We start from the raw sequence: 18,346 nt of genomic DNA on the forward strand, positions 1-18,346 counted from the left end.
TTCCCCAGATCCTCTTCTTCAGCCTTCATCGAGAACTCCTGCGGAGGACTTAGGGCTTTGGGGATGTAGAGTGTTCATGACCTAGGTTGAGCTAAGGGAATTTTACATTGGAAGCTCAGAGCTGCAGACAGCCTGGATGGAACTCAAGGGGCCCAGCTGATTTGCCCTGAGAAGAAGGAACTCAGGTCAGAACTCTTGTCAGAAGACAGTTGGGGTGGGGTTGATGCTTGGGGGTAGCTGTGGGAAAAGCTTGTTAAGAGTGGCTTTTTCTGGGAAAGAGAATTTTCCACAAATCCCATCATCATCCTCCTGGCAATCTCACAGTCCCCAGATCTGGAGAATACTTTATAAGAACATCACCCTCACACCCTGACTCCAGGGCTTGCCCCTCCTGTCTCTGTTCTTAAAGACTTCCAGAAAAAAATACCCTTGGCTTCTCCCAGCCACACTGCCTCAGGGCAACATGTCCCTGTTCCAGGAAGCTTGTCTTTTATCACTTCCCAATCTCTCCATTTTCTGGTATCTTCAATCAGACAACAATGAGTAATAGCTCTTGGATACCTACTCCTGCCAAAGCTTGACATTAAACACACACCACATGTTATCCATTGCAAATGAGGTTTATTATGCAGACACCAAGACCACAGTACTTCAGATGCAGAGCCAGCAAGGTGGGCTATATATACAGAAACATGTTTCTCTGGGGGCAGGGTCACGAGAAAAGTACAGGCTTTGAGATGGGGCCCTCCACAGAATAGTCATCAGGAGAAGGACCACCAAGTGGGCAATGCAAGGAGGGGCCAGGAAAGGGGCCACGGCAGGAAGTCCAAGCCCAGGCAGTGCAGAGCCTTCCCTAGGGTTCAGACAGTGTCACTGGCTCCGACTAATTGGTGTGGAGAGAAGATATTTCAAACAGGGTATGTGGGCATCCCTTTCTTCCAGAATGCCCTCAGAGGTGGATGACGAGGTCTGACTTACTGTCAATTGGATGTACAGAGACAGGCTTCTACATTCTAAAGCAGAAGAGTCAAGAGGGGAACTCCACCCTTATCTAAAAGAGAAGGTCACGCTGGAACCATAACCTTCACCTGAGCCAGAACCCCCCTTTTCAGAGCTGGAACCCCCTCTAGAGCCACCTCCAGAGCCATATCCCCCTCCAGAGCCAGAGCCTCCCCCAGAGCCGGCACCTCCTCTGAAGCTGCCTCCAGAGCCATATCCTCCTCCAGAGCTGTATTTTCCTCCACTGCCACCTCCAGAGCCAGAGCCTCCTCTGGAGCTGCCTCCAGAGCTGTATCCTCCTCCAGAGCCAGAGCCTCCTCTGGAGCCCCCACCAGAGCCATAGCCCACTCCACCGCCACCTCTGGAGCTTGAGCCTCTGCCTCCAGAGCTGTAACTTGAACTTCCAGAGCTGTAGCCTCCGCCTCCTCCAGAACCGGATCCTCTACCTCCAGAACCATAGCTTCCAAAGCCAGTCTTGGAGGTCACACTCGATGACATGCTGCTACTGGTCACAGCTGCAAAGAAAGATGGCATCCCCATGGAAATTCTGACTGCCAACGCCTGTGTCCTCCCGACACACCCCACACGGGACAGGAAAACCCCACTACTTACACATAGTGACGTTGTTACTGAGGTCTCCAGACATCCTGTCAGGGAAAGAGAAAATAGCTCATGGCAGGGCCCTTAGGTTCCATGTACTTGTTCTAGAGCTTCCACCTACAAGCAGGCACCTCGACCATTAACCACCAGGGCCTTCCAGAGCCTGCTCTCTTCCATGCTGCCAGACCACAGAGATGGGCAGGCCCCACGTTTGTCCACATGGCATAGCAGCCCAACACATCTCAATTTTTTTTTTTTGAAGATTTTATTTATTTATTTGACACAGAGAGAGAAAGATATCACAAGTAGCCAGAGGCAGGCAGAGAGAGACAGGAAAGCGGGCTCCCTGCTGAGCAGAGAGCCCGATACGGGGCTCGATCCCAGGACCCTGAGATCATGACCTGAGCTGAAGGCAGAGGCTTAACCCACTGAGCCACCCAGACACCCCCGCATCTCAATTTTTTTGGCTCAGATGAAAATGATCAAAAAGCAAATTCACTTCTGATGCACAACCCGTTTTTGTATTTAAATCCTTCGGAGGGATTCTGCTATTCCGAATCCAAGCCACACTAGAAATTTTGAAACAAGTCTGCACTGCGAGCATCTAATTCAGAAAGAACTGCAACCCTGTACAACCTCCCCCATTCTATCTTCCTGCCCCCACCTCCTTGGCTGCATCCGAAATCTTTCCCACTCCTTCCTGCAGGCTGGGGGTAGGGGGCATGGCCTTGAAGACAGATGCAGAGCAATAGCCTAAGCAAAGCTTGGGCTCCTTCCCTGTCATGCTGGCTTGCTGGTGGCCTGGACTACCTTGTCCCCTTCTGGTTGCTTCAGCCAGATAAAATCACTGGAGATATTGCTAACACAGACAAAGGGCTCAGACAAGGTCTTCAGACAGGGGAAGGAAAGGTCCCCTTTTGGGAGTTTGTCACCCCGGAAATCTGCACAAAACCAGGCCTGGCACCTGCTGCCAGGGAACAGCCAGCCAGTCATGCCTCAGCCAGTCAGAGCCTTCCAACGTGGTCCCCTGGCTCTGGGTCACAAGGTGGAGGGAGAAGACGCCATGCACCCTGCTTACCCATAAGCCAGTGTTTCAGGCTGTCTAGGACTGACCTGTTTATACCACATGTTATTTTCTCTTTCAGGAAAGACCAAGATTAACTTATTGCTTAGTGTAATCTGCTTTGACAGTCATTCCTGTACTGATAAATCTACAACTGTACACTAAATGCTTTGGGTCATGAATGGCTGTTGGAGGAACATAGTGAGGTCAGCTCTCAGCTGTCAGAAGGCCCTGCTCTACCCCCAGCTTTCCCTGCCTTAGTCTCCCTTCCTGGTTCTAGGAGAGAGCAGCTTCGGCCTTCCCAGCGCCCCTCACCTGCACTCCTCGCCCTCCAGCAGCTTGCGGTAGGTGGCGATCTCCACGTCCAAGGCTAGCTTGACGTTCATGAGCTCCTGGTAGTCGCGCAGCAGCCGGGCCAGGTCCTCCCGGGCCTGCTGCAGGGCGTCCTCCAGGTCAGACATCTTGCTCTGAGCGTCTTTGAGGGCATGCTCTCCCTTCTGCTCAGCATCTGCGATGGCTTCTTGCACACTCTTACACTGGGAGAGAGGGAGAAAAGTTTTCTGTTGGTTATGGAGAGTGGAGTCTGCCTGGCAGGTGGGGAAGGGAAACAAATGTGTTCAGGGTGTGGGAAGCCAGACTCACTGGCCCTGGAAGGGTTGGGTCCCTCTGGAGTTAATGCGAGTCACAAACAGTGATGCTAAGACCTGCTGTCATCTCCAGGGCATCGTCTTCCAGTCACCTCTGACTAGACCCTTTTGCTTTCCCCATAATGACTTTTGTCCTCACAACACAGGACATTATCCCAGTTTACAGCTGCAAGTGAAAATCTCGGATGTGGACCACTTCATAGAACTTCTGCTGCCCCTGGAGTCAAGTCTCCATCCCATGTGGATCTCTTCCAAGCTAAAGTCCATCCCCTGGCCATCTCCCTGCCACAGCCATTGCCCCACCACCACACCACTGCTGGTGCTTAGGGTTGGCACCCAGTGCAGAGCCTCTAACCCTCCCCCCGTCCAGCCAGATGACCTTGTGCTTTATTTGTTATCACTCCCTTTCATTTGTGGAAGTGATCTGAAAGGTAACACAGTTCTTTCCCTGCACCGATCCTTGCTTTGGAATCTCTTAGACCACCATAAAAATTGTTACAAGCCTTAAATTATGTTGTACTCGAGATGTTTGGGATCAACATATGCTAGATTAGAATTTCTCAGGTTCTCCTCTCTCTTATTCTCTCTCACACACATACTCACACACTCCCACTCCCTACACACACACACACACAACCTCCCACCCACATGAGCCCTGCTCGACCCCCGGAGCCGCACAGCCCTGAGGGCTGTGCCTACCTGCTTCTTCACGTGGGCGATCTCCCCTTGCAGCCTCTGGATCATGCGGTTCAGCTCGCTGATCTCCATCTTGACCTCCTTCAGGCTGTCTCCGTGTTTCCCTGCGGTCACCTGGAGTTCTTCATACTGTATGGGAAGAGGAGGACAGTGGCAGCTTAGAGGAAGCCTAGCTTGAGCCAAGGAAAGTCTAACACAGGGTGGGTCAACCAAGCTGACTTTGAGAGAGGTGGGGAGCTATCTCATATCCCCAAAAGGACTCGGTGCCATTCTCAGTTGAGGGCAGTTGTGGTCCTGTGCTCACTCTTGCTTGGGAATGATGCCCAACTGCCATTAGACAAAGGCACCCCTCATCTCAAGGACGCTCTCCGGCCAAGGTGAAACCCAGCTTGTCAGACAGCTGTGGCTCTCTCTGCTCTCCGCATACCTACCTTGCTGTGGTACAGGGCCTCGGCCTCGGCCTTGCTCTTCTGGGCAATCTCCTCATACTGGCTACGGACCTCAGAGATGATGCTGTCTAGGTCCAGGCTGCGATTGTTGTCCATGGACAGAATGACATTGGTGTCGGTGACAGACTGCTGCATCTGGGACAGCTCCTGCAACACAACAGGAGGTCTGGCCATGGCTTCCCTGCCCACAGCCAAAGGCTGTGAGGAGGCATCTGCCTCCCTGGTATTAGGGAAATATAGATGCTCAGACTAAGTTGAGTGGGATTTGATGGGTGGAATGAAAGTGAGACAGCCACCAATCCCAGGCCTCTGCCAAGGATGTCCAGAGAATTATGGGAGAGGAGCCTATTTCTGAGCCTCCTGCTGTATAACCTTCACCATTTAGACAGTTTTGTTAAGTTTGATGCCCCCAGAAAGAAACCTGTGAATGACAAATGTTTCAGAAGATATGTGTACACATGGGCATGGAGGGGTGGTCTGAAGTACATTAGACATAGGGATGGGAGACAGCGCTCTACCTAAGGGCAGCTGGACATTTGAGGAATGGAGTGGAGGGATGTTGTCCTGTGTTTCCTGAGCCTTCCTTCCTGTGACATCAGAGGAGATAATTCCTCTCCTCCAAGAACTACACCCCAGAAACCCCATAGTGGTCTGGAATGGTGGCAAGTGGGAGTCAACCAACCCCACTCATCCCACATTTTCACTCATTGGGAAGGACTGCTTTGGTGGGAAGGGTGGGAAGCAAGGGTCTCTCCAGGAGAAGCCTCCTTACCGCATCAAAAAGGAATTTAATGAACTCTATCTCCTGGGTCAGCACGTCTGTCTTGGCCTGCAGCTCCACCTTGGTCATGTAGGTATTGTCCACATCCTACAAAAAACGTGAGGGGCCCTCTGGCAAAACTCACGCACGGCTCAAGGTCTGGGCCCCACCCTCTCTTTGTCTCTCTCTTCCACCCAGTCCCTGTCAGCTGCTCTCCAACACCCCAGGCACCCCAGGTGAGCCAGGTATCCACAATGTCATTTGGCACAGAGCCTACAATGCATCTCGACTAGGGGCCCCCATGCCCTCATTCACTGCTCACACACTCCCATCAGAGCTCTGGCGGGACAAGCTTTGTCAACCATTCTCTCCCTCCTGCTTGAGACACTGTGCATTCCCACTATGGGACCTCTGTGGCTTTTAACAGTCCTCAACTCTCCCATCCTGTCTGTCCATCCCACCTCTTCTGATCTTCTCTGGATTTTACACCAAATCTTCTGCCTTCTAGCCTGAACTTGTCAGCACAACCAACAATATCTTTAGGCATTCTAAGGGAGGTCCACCCCTTCCTCAGCACTTTAGAAGAAAATTGAAGTGTTCTCTGTGTTTGCATCGTGCACAGCCCAATATAGGCTTGAAGGAGGTTATTGGCATTGAAATGCTCTGGCAAATGTGCAGAACAGCTCCAGAAGCTTGAACTGTAGAGACACTTCTGTTTTCAAGAGAACAAGTGGTGGACATGTTTCACCTCTTTCCCCTGGTTACTGCTGTTTCCACTCAGAGATGTTCTCCACCCTGTCTGCCTGGACCTGGTGGGCCTCTGAAGCCCCCTCAGTCCCACCCAGCCATGACATTCTCTTCCTCACCTTTTTGAGGGTCACAAAATCATTCTCAGCAGCTGTGCGCTTGTTGATTTCATCCTCATACCTGTAGGGACCCGGGGACAAAGCTGTTAGATTAGTTCTACTTTGTTTACTTTTTTCTTTTCCTTTTCCTACTGGACTCATCCCAAATCCTCCACTCTCTGAGTATGAAACACTCCTTCACTCTCCAAATGGTAACTGTGATGTCCCAAATAAGGATGCATTTCTATAAATTAACTCCCAAATGTGTGAAGAAAACGTGATCTCTAAAGCCCTCAATGTCTTCCTCACAAAGAATTGGCACACACAAGTTATCACCGCAAATGCAAGGGGGATATGAGTGGCCTCCTAGAGGAAAGAGCGGATGGCTACGATCGCTATTTACTCAGCATTTACTCGGCCACCTACTTCTTCTTAAAATCCTCAACAAGGTCCTGCATGTTGCTCAGCTCTGAATCTTGGGATGTTCGTTCTGCAGAGAGCGTATCCACATATTTCTTCAGCTTGGCAATGTACGCTTGAAAGATGGGCTCCAGGTTGGTGGTGCGGGTGCCCACATCCAGCTGCTGCAGCAGCTCCCACTTGGTCTGCAGCACCTGGTTCTGCTGCTCCAGGAACCGCACCTGCAGGGACCACAGGAAGAGTGCAGGAGCTCTGGAATGCCCGTCCCACCAGTGGGCCTCACTTGCCAGAGACAGCCCTGACCCTGCTTCAGGACATAAGGAAGTTTACGTGACTTTGTGCTCACAAGATGGATGCTGGATCCAGCCCGAACTCCATATTTCCACAGACTCCTAATGTTACATCTGGTACTTTCCATGCAGAAAGCTCCTTTTCCTAGTATACCGCCCACTATCTTATTTGCAGCTGCTCCCAAGACTCCAGGCCATTTCCCTCTCCCATTCCGGTTGAATTCCCGGCAAGTCCCAGAAAGTCTTGGGCAAACCAAAAATAGGCGTCCACTGGCACTGCTCCTGAAGGTGCTAAGTGTGAGAGCACCATAGGGCAGGGCTCCTCGGTCTGATTTTTAAGAGCCTCATAAATTTCTTAGGCAAGTTCATCTGCCTTGAAACAGGACAAAACCCTGGAATGCTCAAAAGTGACACCCATAAAGACGTTACAGGTCACAAAACTGAGAATGCTTCTCTTGAAGGCAGGAATTTCGTTCGTCCCCAAGCAGGTTCAGCTTCCCAGAACTTAAGAGAGTGATAACTTCCAGGGAAGGAAAGACTATCTCAGAAGATGTCTTACCAACTTCTTCCAACACCTGCTGCCACTTGGCCTGACTCCTCAGTCCATTACTTGTCTAGATCAGTTTTCCCATGATTTTCAGAATTTTCCAACAATCTTACTTATTTAGGCTGAAACAATAAAGCCAGAGGCATACATAATTCCTAACTGCAGACTATTTCAGAAGACGCAGCTCAGGAAGACAGCATCTTTCCCATTTGGGAGATAAGCCATGCTAGTTGGACTACACCGAGGGCTCCTAAAAGAAACGAATCTGTGCTGTTTACTTTCCAGTGAGAAGTGGAAGTAGGGCATCCTGAGCATCAGACTGAGCCAGCTTCTCATGACTCACCTTGTCAATGAAAGAAGCAAATTTGTTGTTGAGCGTTTTGATCTGTTCCCGCTCCTGAGACTTGACATTCTGGATCTCTGGGTCAATTTTCACGTTGAGAGGCTGCAGAAGGCTCTGGTTGATGGAGACTTCGTGGATGCCTCCACCAGGGAATCCTCCAGGCCCAACACCGCCAGGACCCCCAAAACCTCCAAAGCCACCACCACCTCCAAAGCGTCCTCCGCCAAAGCCGCCTCCACCGAAGCCACTGCCTCCGCCAAAGCCGCCTCCACCGAAGCCACTGCCTCCGCCAAAGCCGCCTCCACCGAAGCCACTGCTGCCTCCGAAGCCGCCTCCACCGAAGCCAACGCCGCCTCCAAAGCCACCTCCTCTGCCACCAAATCCACCACCGGAGCCAAAGCTTCCACCTCCTCCAGCCACACTAATGGAGATGCTCTTGGTGCCTCCAAGGCCAACAAGACTCCGACTGCCAAAGCCGCCGCCATAGCCCCCTCCGCCACCACCATGGCGGCTCAAGCAGGAGAAGCTAGAGGCCGATCTCCGGCTCCCACCGGAGACCACAGCTGAACCGCTGCTAAAGCCCCGGAATCCTCCACCTCCTCCTCCTCCTCTTCGAGATTTGCACGAGATCTGACAGCTCATGATGCCTCTGCCCAGCGAGGAAAATTGAGGTTTCCGAAACGAGTTAAGGCTGAAGATTATGCTCTGCTGTCAGGAGACTGTCAGGGTCCCCTTTTATACTTGCCAACTAGGTGTTGGTGTGCATGGGTGTGGACACACTTTATGCATGGGTTTGGTCTGCCTGGAAGCTACGCCTGGTTAGTGATTATCGAGCTAATAGCCATTAAAAATCTACTAATCAGCTCCATCCCAAAACTTGCTTTGACTGCAAACTTCTCCTGTTTATCTGGGCATCTGTCATGCAATTCGATTTTTGTGAAATCATCAAAAGAGGAGATCAGGACGTGGGTTTCTCAATCTGAAAAATAGACCTTCTGCAGAATGCTGTTCCCTGCTCTGGACCAACCCAAAGGAGGGCAACTACCACCGGGCCTGTGCCGGCTTGCCACCCGATGAGGCTGATGAAAGAGGTGACAGGTTTATTAACTTCATGGGGCCCCTCAGTAGCCGCTTCAGAGTCCTTGCTTCTCTCCCTCTGCTCCAGGAAGAATGTCAACAAGTGCTTTTGTGGAGTACAAATGTCATGTGGGCAAGTATTCATACTCTTACAGAAAGAAGTTGGCTAGGATGCTTCATAAGGGTTGTCATTTTTCAAAATATCTTAACTCCTTCCCATACTACACCAGGAGAGCACAAGAGCCAGTCACTGAAAAGAGGAGAATTTTCTTTCTTGCAACTAAAAGTCTTTCCAGCTATCAACTCTGTCATTTTTCGACTTGAAAACCCAGAGGATGAGGGACTTAGGGAAAACTTCTCTATTCCTGGGTCTGTCTGACTCTGGGTAGTCAACAAGAGGTTGCCATCAAAGGCTTTCCATAACTCTGAGGTCCAAGTGTGTATTGATGTAACTAGTCACTAATCATGGATTATCTGGTGATTCTGCTGAACATCCAGGAAGTCTGACTTCTCAAGATTACCAGGGATGGATGAGTATCAGAAAACACATTGAGTCACCAAATGCAGAGAGCTTCCACACCTAAACTCAATCACAGTCCTTCCTTTGCCTGTGTGGCCAGGCACATGAGTCCTGGAATGGAACTTAAGGTCAGATGGTCTAACTGTGAATAGCAGTTAGTGATTTCCTGGCTCTGTGACTTTAAATTCAATGTTGAGGCTCTGTACTCTTAGCTATAAAATGGGAAACTCACACCAAGTTGTCTGAAAACCATGACATGATACAAATGTTAGGTATCACTACTATTTTGGGTGAAGCAAACTATCTCCTTCTCCTTTCTGGTGCTAAGGGCATGCATTCCATGTAGGCCTGTGAGTTACAAAACCAGAATTTCTCAGGGCCCAGGAGAAAGAGAGCATAACATAACATAAAAAACTTAAGTTTTGGGGGTGGGAGGTTGGGTGAGCCTGATGGTGGGTATTATGGAGGGCATGTATTGCATAGAATACTGGGTGTAAGCATAAACAATGCATTCTGGAACACTGAAAAGAAATTTTTAAAAAATAAAAAATTTTTTAAAAGAGCATACAGCATGATACTTTATTAAACATACATACATCACAAGACCAAAAAAACCGTAAAGTTTGAGTTTAAGTCTCAATTTCACTGTATTTTAGTTAAATGACCCTGGATCATTCAAAATGCTCTTTGAGCCTGAATTTCCTCATTTCCAAAAGCGAATAAGAAGAAGAATATGGCTAGTGCAAAAACAGAACAGAGCAAATATGCATGTGCTAAATGCAGTTCCTAGTTAGTAGCAGAAACTCAAAAAGTGTCATTTTCCTTCTCATATCCCCTCCCCTCAATCTCCAATCCTGTGTCTTAACAACAAGGCCAGAGCAGGAATGAGGGTGAAGAACAGGGAGCTACCGGTTCATGTTACTTAGTTTGCAGTAAGAGAACGCTGAAGGAAAGCAAGCCCATTTGCCACTTTGGGTTTTTTTCTCCCAATCTGGCTTATATAATCATAATCATGCCAATAAATCCTGAGGCTGAAAGATTTGGAGAGAACCTCAATCCAAAGTCAAATGTGTCCTTATCTGTGGCTATCTGAACAATGCCCTAATTGTCCATTACTCCACCATGACTGTGCCCAGGCCATGCCAGCCTCAGGAGTGTCTTAGTCCCTCTGTGAAGGAAAGGAATGGACATTTATCGAGCATCTATTATGCCCCAGGCTTGTGCCAGGCACACAATCTGCATGTGTTCCTGCTCTGTGATTCTGCTTTTACTCCAAGTCTCCCTTCCCATTCTCTCCACTGGACACCTTCCCTTTCTAGAGCTATTTCCAGTTTTTGAAAGTCAAGTTGAGAAAGGAGAGTCCACCTCTTCCCTTGACTTTGATGTCATATACTGTTTTACTTCCATATTTTTCACTACTTTTACATAATGTCCATGTGCTTAAATATTAGATAGCATTTTATTTCCATTATTTCTAAACTTCACCTTTTATATCACCTCAGTGTGCTCATCCAAATAACATGTCCCACATTCTCTCTAAGGCAGTGCAATGGGAGTGAAGACTCAGTTCTGGCTGTGACTTAGCAGCTGACTTCAACTGTGATCCTCAACACCTTCACCTATAAAATGGGAACATTTGCCCTGGATCCCGACTATGCCACAAGGATGTTGACCTGTTGGTATAATGAGCTTTAAGCTCTGCTGTCTCTGATAACAGAAAAGGGATCATCCTGCAGGACAAAATCCTTCTTTCAACAAGCTGCGGGCAAGCACAGACCCCAAAATGCTTTCCCTCATAAGTTTTCAAAAGCCTCTAACCTGGCCAGTGGAACAAAAAGGCAAGCCGCCAGTGTGAAGGGAACCATTCAGCCAGTAAGAAATACACATGGATGCTGAGGGCAGACTCTCCTGGCAGGACTGAATCTCCCCAACCCCCCGCCACCTCCACCCTCTGCACACTCCCTTGGACCTCTCTCACAGCCTGCCATGTTCTCCTTATGCGGCAAGGAGCCACATCCCTGGACGTGAGCCAAGGTCACATTCATCTTTATCCCAAACCTCCAACCCCTCAGCACAGAGCAGGTGCTCAGAGAATAAGTCTAGGATCCAATAATCATGCTTAGGGTTTGGGATTGGGAATTAGCAACCTTCCTTGACACGGGAATGTGATGCGACCAATGCTTGAGTCTTCACAGGCTGCCCTGCACCTGTTCCCCAAGGATTCCACCTGGACCTTGTCTCGGGCTTCTGACTCAGCCCCATCAGGGAGGGGCTCCCCTCCACAGACCAGCAAGGTGAGTCTCTCCTTCCAAGGACTCAAAGCATCACTGAACCAAGCTGCTGAAACCAAGCGGTTGGATTTCAAACACAAAACAAAAACAAACCCTCCTCTTCCAGCCCCAGCTGCTAATTTCAGGGTGCTCTAAGGACTAACAGCCAGGCAGAACCCAATAGTGTCAAAATGTTTAGAAAGCACACAGGCTGGAAATAAGCCATCCACAGGCCAGCTTGCGCAGAGACCTGTAAAGGCAGCAGATATCCCATCCCATCCTCGCACTGGTTGCTAAGCAGGGAGTACTCCATCAGAGGGTCTAGATGATGTTCCAAAGCCTGGTGGCTCTGGGACCAAAGGAATTTAGGACAGGAGGCTTACAGGCTCCCAGCAGGAGCCACCCACTCAGTATCTCCTCGGGGACAAGTCATTGTCCATGATTATCTTAACTCTGCTTGCTCATTTCCCTAGTCCCAGGGTCATCCATTCAGCCTTAACTGCTCCTTTCCTATCTGATGTGTCCTTTTTTGTTGATTTTTTTTTAATTTGACTCCTTTTTTTTTTTTTTTTTTGGCCATGAAGCCCATGACTGTTGATTTGAAGGTGTCCCGGTCAAACTGGTTGTAAGAAGACAGGCTCGTGGACGGCCAGGCACCCACAGCATGAAGTGTCCAACACTCCACATTGTGGACCCATTTTGGAAAGCAGACCCCAGAAACAGTAGGATAAGGGCAGGGACACTGCCCAGGACACAGCAGGGCCTCACAGCATGCTGCTTGAACTCCAGCACTCCAACAATCACGAAATGAAACTTCCAGCCTAGTGCCTGGCACACAGTGGACACTCAACAATGTCACTTCCTTTCCCACTGCTGTGGCCATAGAGGTCACATGTAATTCTCATTTTCTATTTGCGAATTTTCTAATTCCCAGGAGACCTGCACCAGACAGTGGGAAGTTACCCCTCCTTGCTCCATTCTCCACGGGGTCGGTGCCTGGGGCAGTGCACAGGGTCAGTGACCAGGGCAGTGCACGGGGTCGGTACCCAGCTGCATGAACTCAGTGCTGTTGTGGCTACCTACACCTCATGGGGGCCAGTGTCTGGATGCTTCCATGCTGTCTGGTTAGTGATACCACTCTGGCACTTCTGTTCTAACCTGCAACACGTCTTCAATCACAACACAGAGAGCGGGAAAATGGGTCTTCATGGAAAGTTCTTGCTGTTCCCAGCCCCAACTCCCATTTGGGACTGTTTCCCAGGCCACGTTTTCCTCCCACGCTGGCACCAATGTTCTTACTCTTGCCAGTTAACCATATAGCCACCCCAGCATAGAAGGACAGACAGCCATCAGATAGTCCATCCGGCCCCGCCCTGGTTGTGATTTCGGGAATATGGGGGCGTCACAGATACACCACTCAGGCCTTCCTCACAGTCCAGAGATTTCTCCAGGTTTCCCCAGACTTAATGCTGTCTCCCTCTTCCCTACCCTTCACTCTCTGGATGCCTTCCCATTAATCCAGTATTACCCTGCTGCCATCCGCCCTCAGCGACTCTACCTAGACATCTGCCAATTCTTCAGCAGTGCCCCCGCACGGAGCTGTCAGCCCACACATGTCCTCCCACCTCCAGCCCCCGCCTCACCCCTCCCCATTATTAAAGCTGCCCCCTCCTGCATGTGACCCCTTTTATTTCTTTCAAGGCTTCCCATGTTGGCCTGTTTGGGGATAATGGCAGGAGGAGGCAGGTGAAGAAATCCTCCCCCTCAAAAAATGAGAGAGAGAAATGCATGAAAACAAATGGAATGTGGAAGACCAAACAAATCACCTCTTATTTCAAGAGATTCCTGCTCCTCAGTGTAGCAAAAAAACTCTTCAAGATGCCTCAAACCTATGGCTCTGGGATGCCTCATTTGGAAGGAATGGCCAAAGGGCTTGCTTCTGGATGACCTGCTTGCCACAGGAATTTTTATTAAGGGAAAAAAAAAGATAACTGTTCAAAATTCTTAGGCCACCTTTTTTTTTTTTCCAAAGCAGAAACCATGGGTCTTCCAAACTCTTCTTTAAGAACCTTTTAAAACTTAAGAAAAGCAAGTGAAATCATTGCTAATTAAACCGTAAATGTCTAATAGGATGAATAAAGCGATTTTTTTAAAAGATTTTTACTTATTTATTTTTTTGAAAGAGAGAGCGAGCATGAAAAGAGGTGGCAGAGGGAGAGATAGGAAAGGGAGAAGCAGACTCCCTGCTGATCAGGGAGCCCCATACAGAGTTTGGACCCAGGACCCCAGGATCATGACCTGAACTAAAGGCAGATGCTTAACCAACTGAGCCACCCAGGCGCCCTAATATAGCCATTCTTTCTAGATGTGTTACACTCGTGACACGAGCTATAGTTGTATGAGCCATGGGCACTCTTCAAAGCCAGTCAGGTAGTCAAAGCAGTATATTTGTTTCTATTTAGCAGTACTTTTATGAGGGAAGCTTTGTGACAAACTGGAAAGAGCCTGTTGGGTTGTACATGTTAAGTCCCTCTGCCTAAAAGTGACTGTGACCATGGCATGTGACCCCTCTTGCCAGGCTTCCCCTTCCTCACCTGTGGACTGAGTGGTGGAAACCAAGAGGACTGGGAAGAACATTGGAAGTGGAGCCAGAGGATCTGCATTCTCTTTGCAGTCCTGTGACCAACTGACTCTAGAACATAGAGGCAGCCTTTGGCTTTCTGAGCCTTGATCTTCTCATCTGCAAAATAGAGACATTGAAAAACAGACCTGGAAGGATCCTTTCAGTTCAGAAGTCAGCCCATGCTTCAAATGGACATGGAGAGGTAAAGCCCTGTGAGTTGAGGCAAAACTCTGGGAGAACCTGGAGAACAAAATGTGCAGACCCAGACCTTTCATTGATCTTCTCACCGAAAATAGAGCAATGACAGGAGGGGAGGAGGAGAGGGAAGCTGGAGAGGAAGGAGAAGGTCAAACAGGTATGGCTTCAGCTGGTGAAGGAGAGCTTTGTCAGCAGGCAGGAGCAGAGCTGCCCCTGTAGGCTTGGGGAGTTGGGATCTGAGAGATGCGATTTCATTCTGTCTTGAACACCACCCCTACCCCAGCCCCCACCCAGAAGCTCCTCCAGAGTGTATATCTCTGTTTTTCAAAGATGCCTAGAAATAGAGTTTCTAACAAATAGTTGTGTCTTTGAAGTAGCATTTCACCACCTCCAAATGCCGAGCACAGCAGCTAAAGCCTAGGTCTGCTGCTTCTCCTTCCATTCCTTGTCCTGGGCATCAGAGTTCACCAGCAGCCCCGGGAGCAGCAGAGAACTCAGCCTCTCCTTCCAGGACCCCACATTAGCTAGTCACAAAAATTTTAAGAGAAGTCCATCTGTCTGAGATTTGGAGCCCTTGGAATGTGAAAGCTCCAGGGTCTCTCTCCTCCCTTGGGTGGAAATACCTTTGCCGTTTCCAGCATTTGTCTAACTGCTGACTGGCCTGGGTTTGCAGGCTTCAGTGCTGTATCTCTTCCACACACAGCAAGAGCCAGAGATGGGAATGTCACAGGATCTGTCAACAAAGATGCCGGGGGGCAGAGGTGGCAGTGGAGAATCTATATGGACCCCACCTTCCCCACCAGGCCCCCAAATCAGCATTTCAGCTGCCCCCTAGACACCAGAGGGTAATACGCTGACTGTTTCCCAGGTCCTGTCTTGCAGGGAAGCTCTCAGACAGCCATGCCCTCTGGTCAAGTCCTGTCCTCCAACGATCCATTACTCTGTTCATGGATTTGGCTCACTGTCTATACAACTGAAGTCCCCATGGGGCCAGGATGATACCCATACTTCTCTACGTGGGCTTAGCTCCATGTTGTTCACTATTAAGCAGAAGCAATGCTCTGGCAAGAATGAAAGACGAAAATGACGTTGTGGTAGGGTTGTCTAGGTGAGCACATGACACTTCCCATTGCCCTATGCCATGTGGGTGCTCACCAAGCACACATCCTCCCATCCGTAGACAGCAGAAAGGAGGGTAGGAGCCACCAGGCGGGCTTCCTTGGGAGCAGTTGACACAGTAGCTGGAGGCACTGACCCTCGGAGGGGAAGGCGGTGGGGTGTCTGCCTGGTTTGGCCTCTTGGCACGACCTCAATGTCTCCCATCTGCACTTTGTTTGGGAGATGCTTTCTCATTCCTCACTCTATTCCCCAGGATATGGTACAAGACAAGGAAACTGAGGCATGGAAGGGTTTGCTGTAAGGACACAGGCCTTGTGCCCAGAACACATGTTGTTCATCACAGGGATTCCCAGTGTCACTCCAGACACCAGAGGGCCAATAGTCTGGAATGAATATCCTCCTGGCTCCTCTCCACCCATCCCACTCCCCCAAGGAGAGGCTGCTCCGAATCCCTCTTTGCTGGAAAGCTTTTCAGATTGACCCCAGGGGTGCCCCCCCGCAGCACTGCACTCCCGTGGCCTGTTGCACCTGTGCCTTGTTCCTCTCACTTATTTATGGTACCCTTTCTCAAGTGGTCGAGCCATGTTTGCCTATCTCAGTGCAGACTCCCAAGCTGGGTTCTTAAGCATGGGTCTGTGGCGCTATCCATACAGAGACCATTACGGGGCTCTGGGCAGTTCTTACAAAGCTGTATTCTTACAAGATGCTTGTATGGGGCTGTGCCGTTTCACTGAGGAGACAGGGTAAAGCTGTTCCTGAGTCTCTGCAGGGCCCATGACCCAAATATGTTGACACACCACTGTCCTCAATTGATCTAACTTCCTGTGTCTCTTGTGCCTGTGCCAGGCCTTGGCTCCCAGAATTGGACTCAGGGCACCATGTTGTCTCAAATGTGCTGACTAACTCGTCTCTCTCAGGCCACTGCTTCACAGTGGCACAGGGTGGCGAGAGAAGAGGCCTTTTCCAGGCCAGGATGGTCAGGCTTTCTGTCCACACTCAAGGGGGTTGAGACAGTGGGCAGGGAGCAAGGAGGAGGATCGGATGTGCATGTGGGCCGAAGAGTTGGGGGGGAGAGAAGACGTATGATAGATCATCAGACAGAGTGCGAGAAAGAGGAGTGGTCTCCTTCCTCCTCCCAGAAAATGGGTGTGTCACCAGCTAGAAGGGACAGGACAAATTTTAGCCTCCTTCTCTTCCCTTCTCAGAGTGTGAATTCAGCTCACAGCCCCTATGGTGTGTTACTGCAGGAGACAGCAGGGAAGGGCCAAGGGTCTCGCTGAGAACAAGTTTCAGAGGCCCCTCAAGCTGCTGTCTTTGGGCACAGAGGTGCTGACACAGCAGTGCTCCGGAGGCAGTGCTCCGGGGCGAGTGGGAAATAGGAGTAAATGAAGCACACAGGTGGGGAATTTACCACCTGTGCTGTATCAGGGCCACCAAACCCCCCAGGGGAATGAGTCTCAGCACTTGTGGGGAGGCTGGGAACTAGAGAGTGTCCTGAGGGCTGGAGGGCCATCAGGGGGTAGACAGTGGGGTGGCCGTGACTTCATGGGTGAATCCCCCTGGGAGGAGTGGAGCAGGGCAGCAAAAAACAGGCAGTGAGGAGCCTGTCCTGCTGCTAATCTCAATGCTGTTGAAAGAAGTGCCTGGCTGTCTACACAGTATTTTAATAGCTCCCACACCCTTGGGATTTGATGTCTTACTCACCAGCTGTCCTCCTCCCGTATTTTCCACTTCTCTGCTTCCCTAGAGCAGCAGCTGGGAGATTGAGTTTAGCATGACCCCCAGGATACCCTGAACCTTCCTAACCCTTGCTCCTGAAGAAAGTTCCCTCAGCCCCAGTCCCCAAACAGACCCCAGCTTGGGTCCGGTGTCCTGGCTCTCCTAGGAGCAAACTGCTTCCCAGATGGCAACCTGGAGAACCTCACAGTCCAGCACTCAGGCTACTTAGATGGCCCTGGAAAAGTAGGTTTTCCCTTTGCCTTAAAATTCAGACAACCACCTGCCAGTGGGGAGCGGTCTCCATCAGCTTCTCCCAAGAGCCAGGGACAGGAGTAATGCTAGGCAGTGAAGGGGAGGGATTTAAGTTATGCTACTGCTGAGGCTGGGAGGTGTCCTCACTGGGGTTTTAGCAACAGCACTTGGCTCTCTGCTTGACACTGGGGAAAGCAGCCTCCTCTGTGCCCAGGCAGACCAGGGGCCCTTCAAAGAGCATAGAGAACAAGGCTCCTTATCAACCATTGTGAGGCTCCTGGTAGGGAAACAGCATGAGAGGGAACTTCTGAGACTGGGTCCAAGGTCAAGCTGCCCTGTTCTAACTGGGTCGTAGAAACTCAGGCTTCCAAAATGGGGCCTTTGGGAGCCCTTCCTATCCCTTCGGTCTTGTCCTCCCTCTCTGACTCCATGGAAAAAGTGACCACAGTCTCCGAACAAAAAAGATTCTGAGCAGGGTGCCTGGGTGGCTCAGTAAGTTAAGCATCTGTCTTCAGCTCGGGTCATGATCCTGGGGTCCTGGGATTGAGCACCACTTTGGGATCCCTGCTCAGTGGGAGTCTGCTTTTCTCCCTCCCCGTCTCCCGCTGCTTGTGCTCTCTCTTGCTCTCTGTCTGTCAAATAAATAAAAACCCTTTTAAAAAAGGAAGGAAGAAAGAAAGAGAGAGAGAGAGAGAGAGAGGAAGGAAGGAAGGAAGGAAGGAAGGAAGGAAAGAGGGAGGGAAAAGAAAAGATTCTGAGGGACTCTGTGTTCAGGGGCAGAAAAGCCATGGTCATAAGTGACCCCCATGGAGTGCTGTGTAACACACAAAGGCTACATCACATGCTGGTTAAGGACATGGATGTGTGTCACATGCCTTCAGTGAATCCCAGCCCCACCACTTATCAGCT

At 50.1% G+C, this 18,346-nt stretch overlaps 1 protein-coding gene across 1 annotated transcript; it reads right to left on the reverse strand.

Moving 5' to 3' along the window:
* Window positions 1-1,047: 1,047 nt before the first annotated feature.
* LOC111157800 (keratin 2) lies at window positions 1,048-8,301 on the reverse strand. The gene is made up of 10 exons (XM_022519456.1): window positions 7,992-8,301; window positions 7,660-7,943; window positions 6,486-6,700; window positions 6,081-6,141; window positions 5,227-5,322; window positions 4,437-4,601; window positions 4,009-4,134; window positions 2,978-3,198; window positions 1,612-1,646; window positions 1,048-1,514 (listed from the first exon to the last, which is right to left on the reverse strand). The coding sequence occupies exons 1-10, from the start codon at window positions 8,299-8,301 to the stop codon at window positions 1,048-1,050; spliced, it is 1,980 nt and encodes a 659-aa protein (XP_022375164.1).
* Between the last annotated feature and the right edge of the window lie 10,045 nt (window positions 8,302-18,346).

The sequence above is a fragment of the Enhydra lutris genome, unplaced genomic scaffold, assembly GCF_002288905.1.
Source record: "Enhydra lutris kenyoni isolate GAN:26980312 unplaced genomic scaffold, ASM228890v2 scaffoldscaffold56, whole genome shotgun sequence".
In the NCBI taxonomy this organism is placed as follows: Eukaryota; Metazoa; Chordata; class Mammalia; order Carnivora; family Mustelidae; genus Enhydra; species Enhydra lutris.

Bases quoted from the DNA above. Each gene is read 5' to 3' on its own strand.
- LOC111157800 (XM_022519456.1), bottom strand. From the start codon at position 8,301: ATGAGCTGTCAGATCTCGTGCAAATCTCGAAGAGGAGGAGGAGGAGGT. The intron at 4,135-4,436 runs GTAGGTATGCGG...CTTCCCATACAG, and splicing joins AGGCCCTGTACCACAGCAAG to TATGAAGAACTCCAGGTGAC. The intron at 3,199-4,008 runs GTAGGCACAGCC...CCTCTCTCCCAG, and splicing joins TCGCCCACGTGAAGAAGCAG to TGTAAGAGTGTGCAAGAAGC.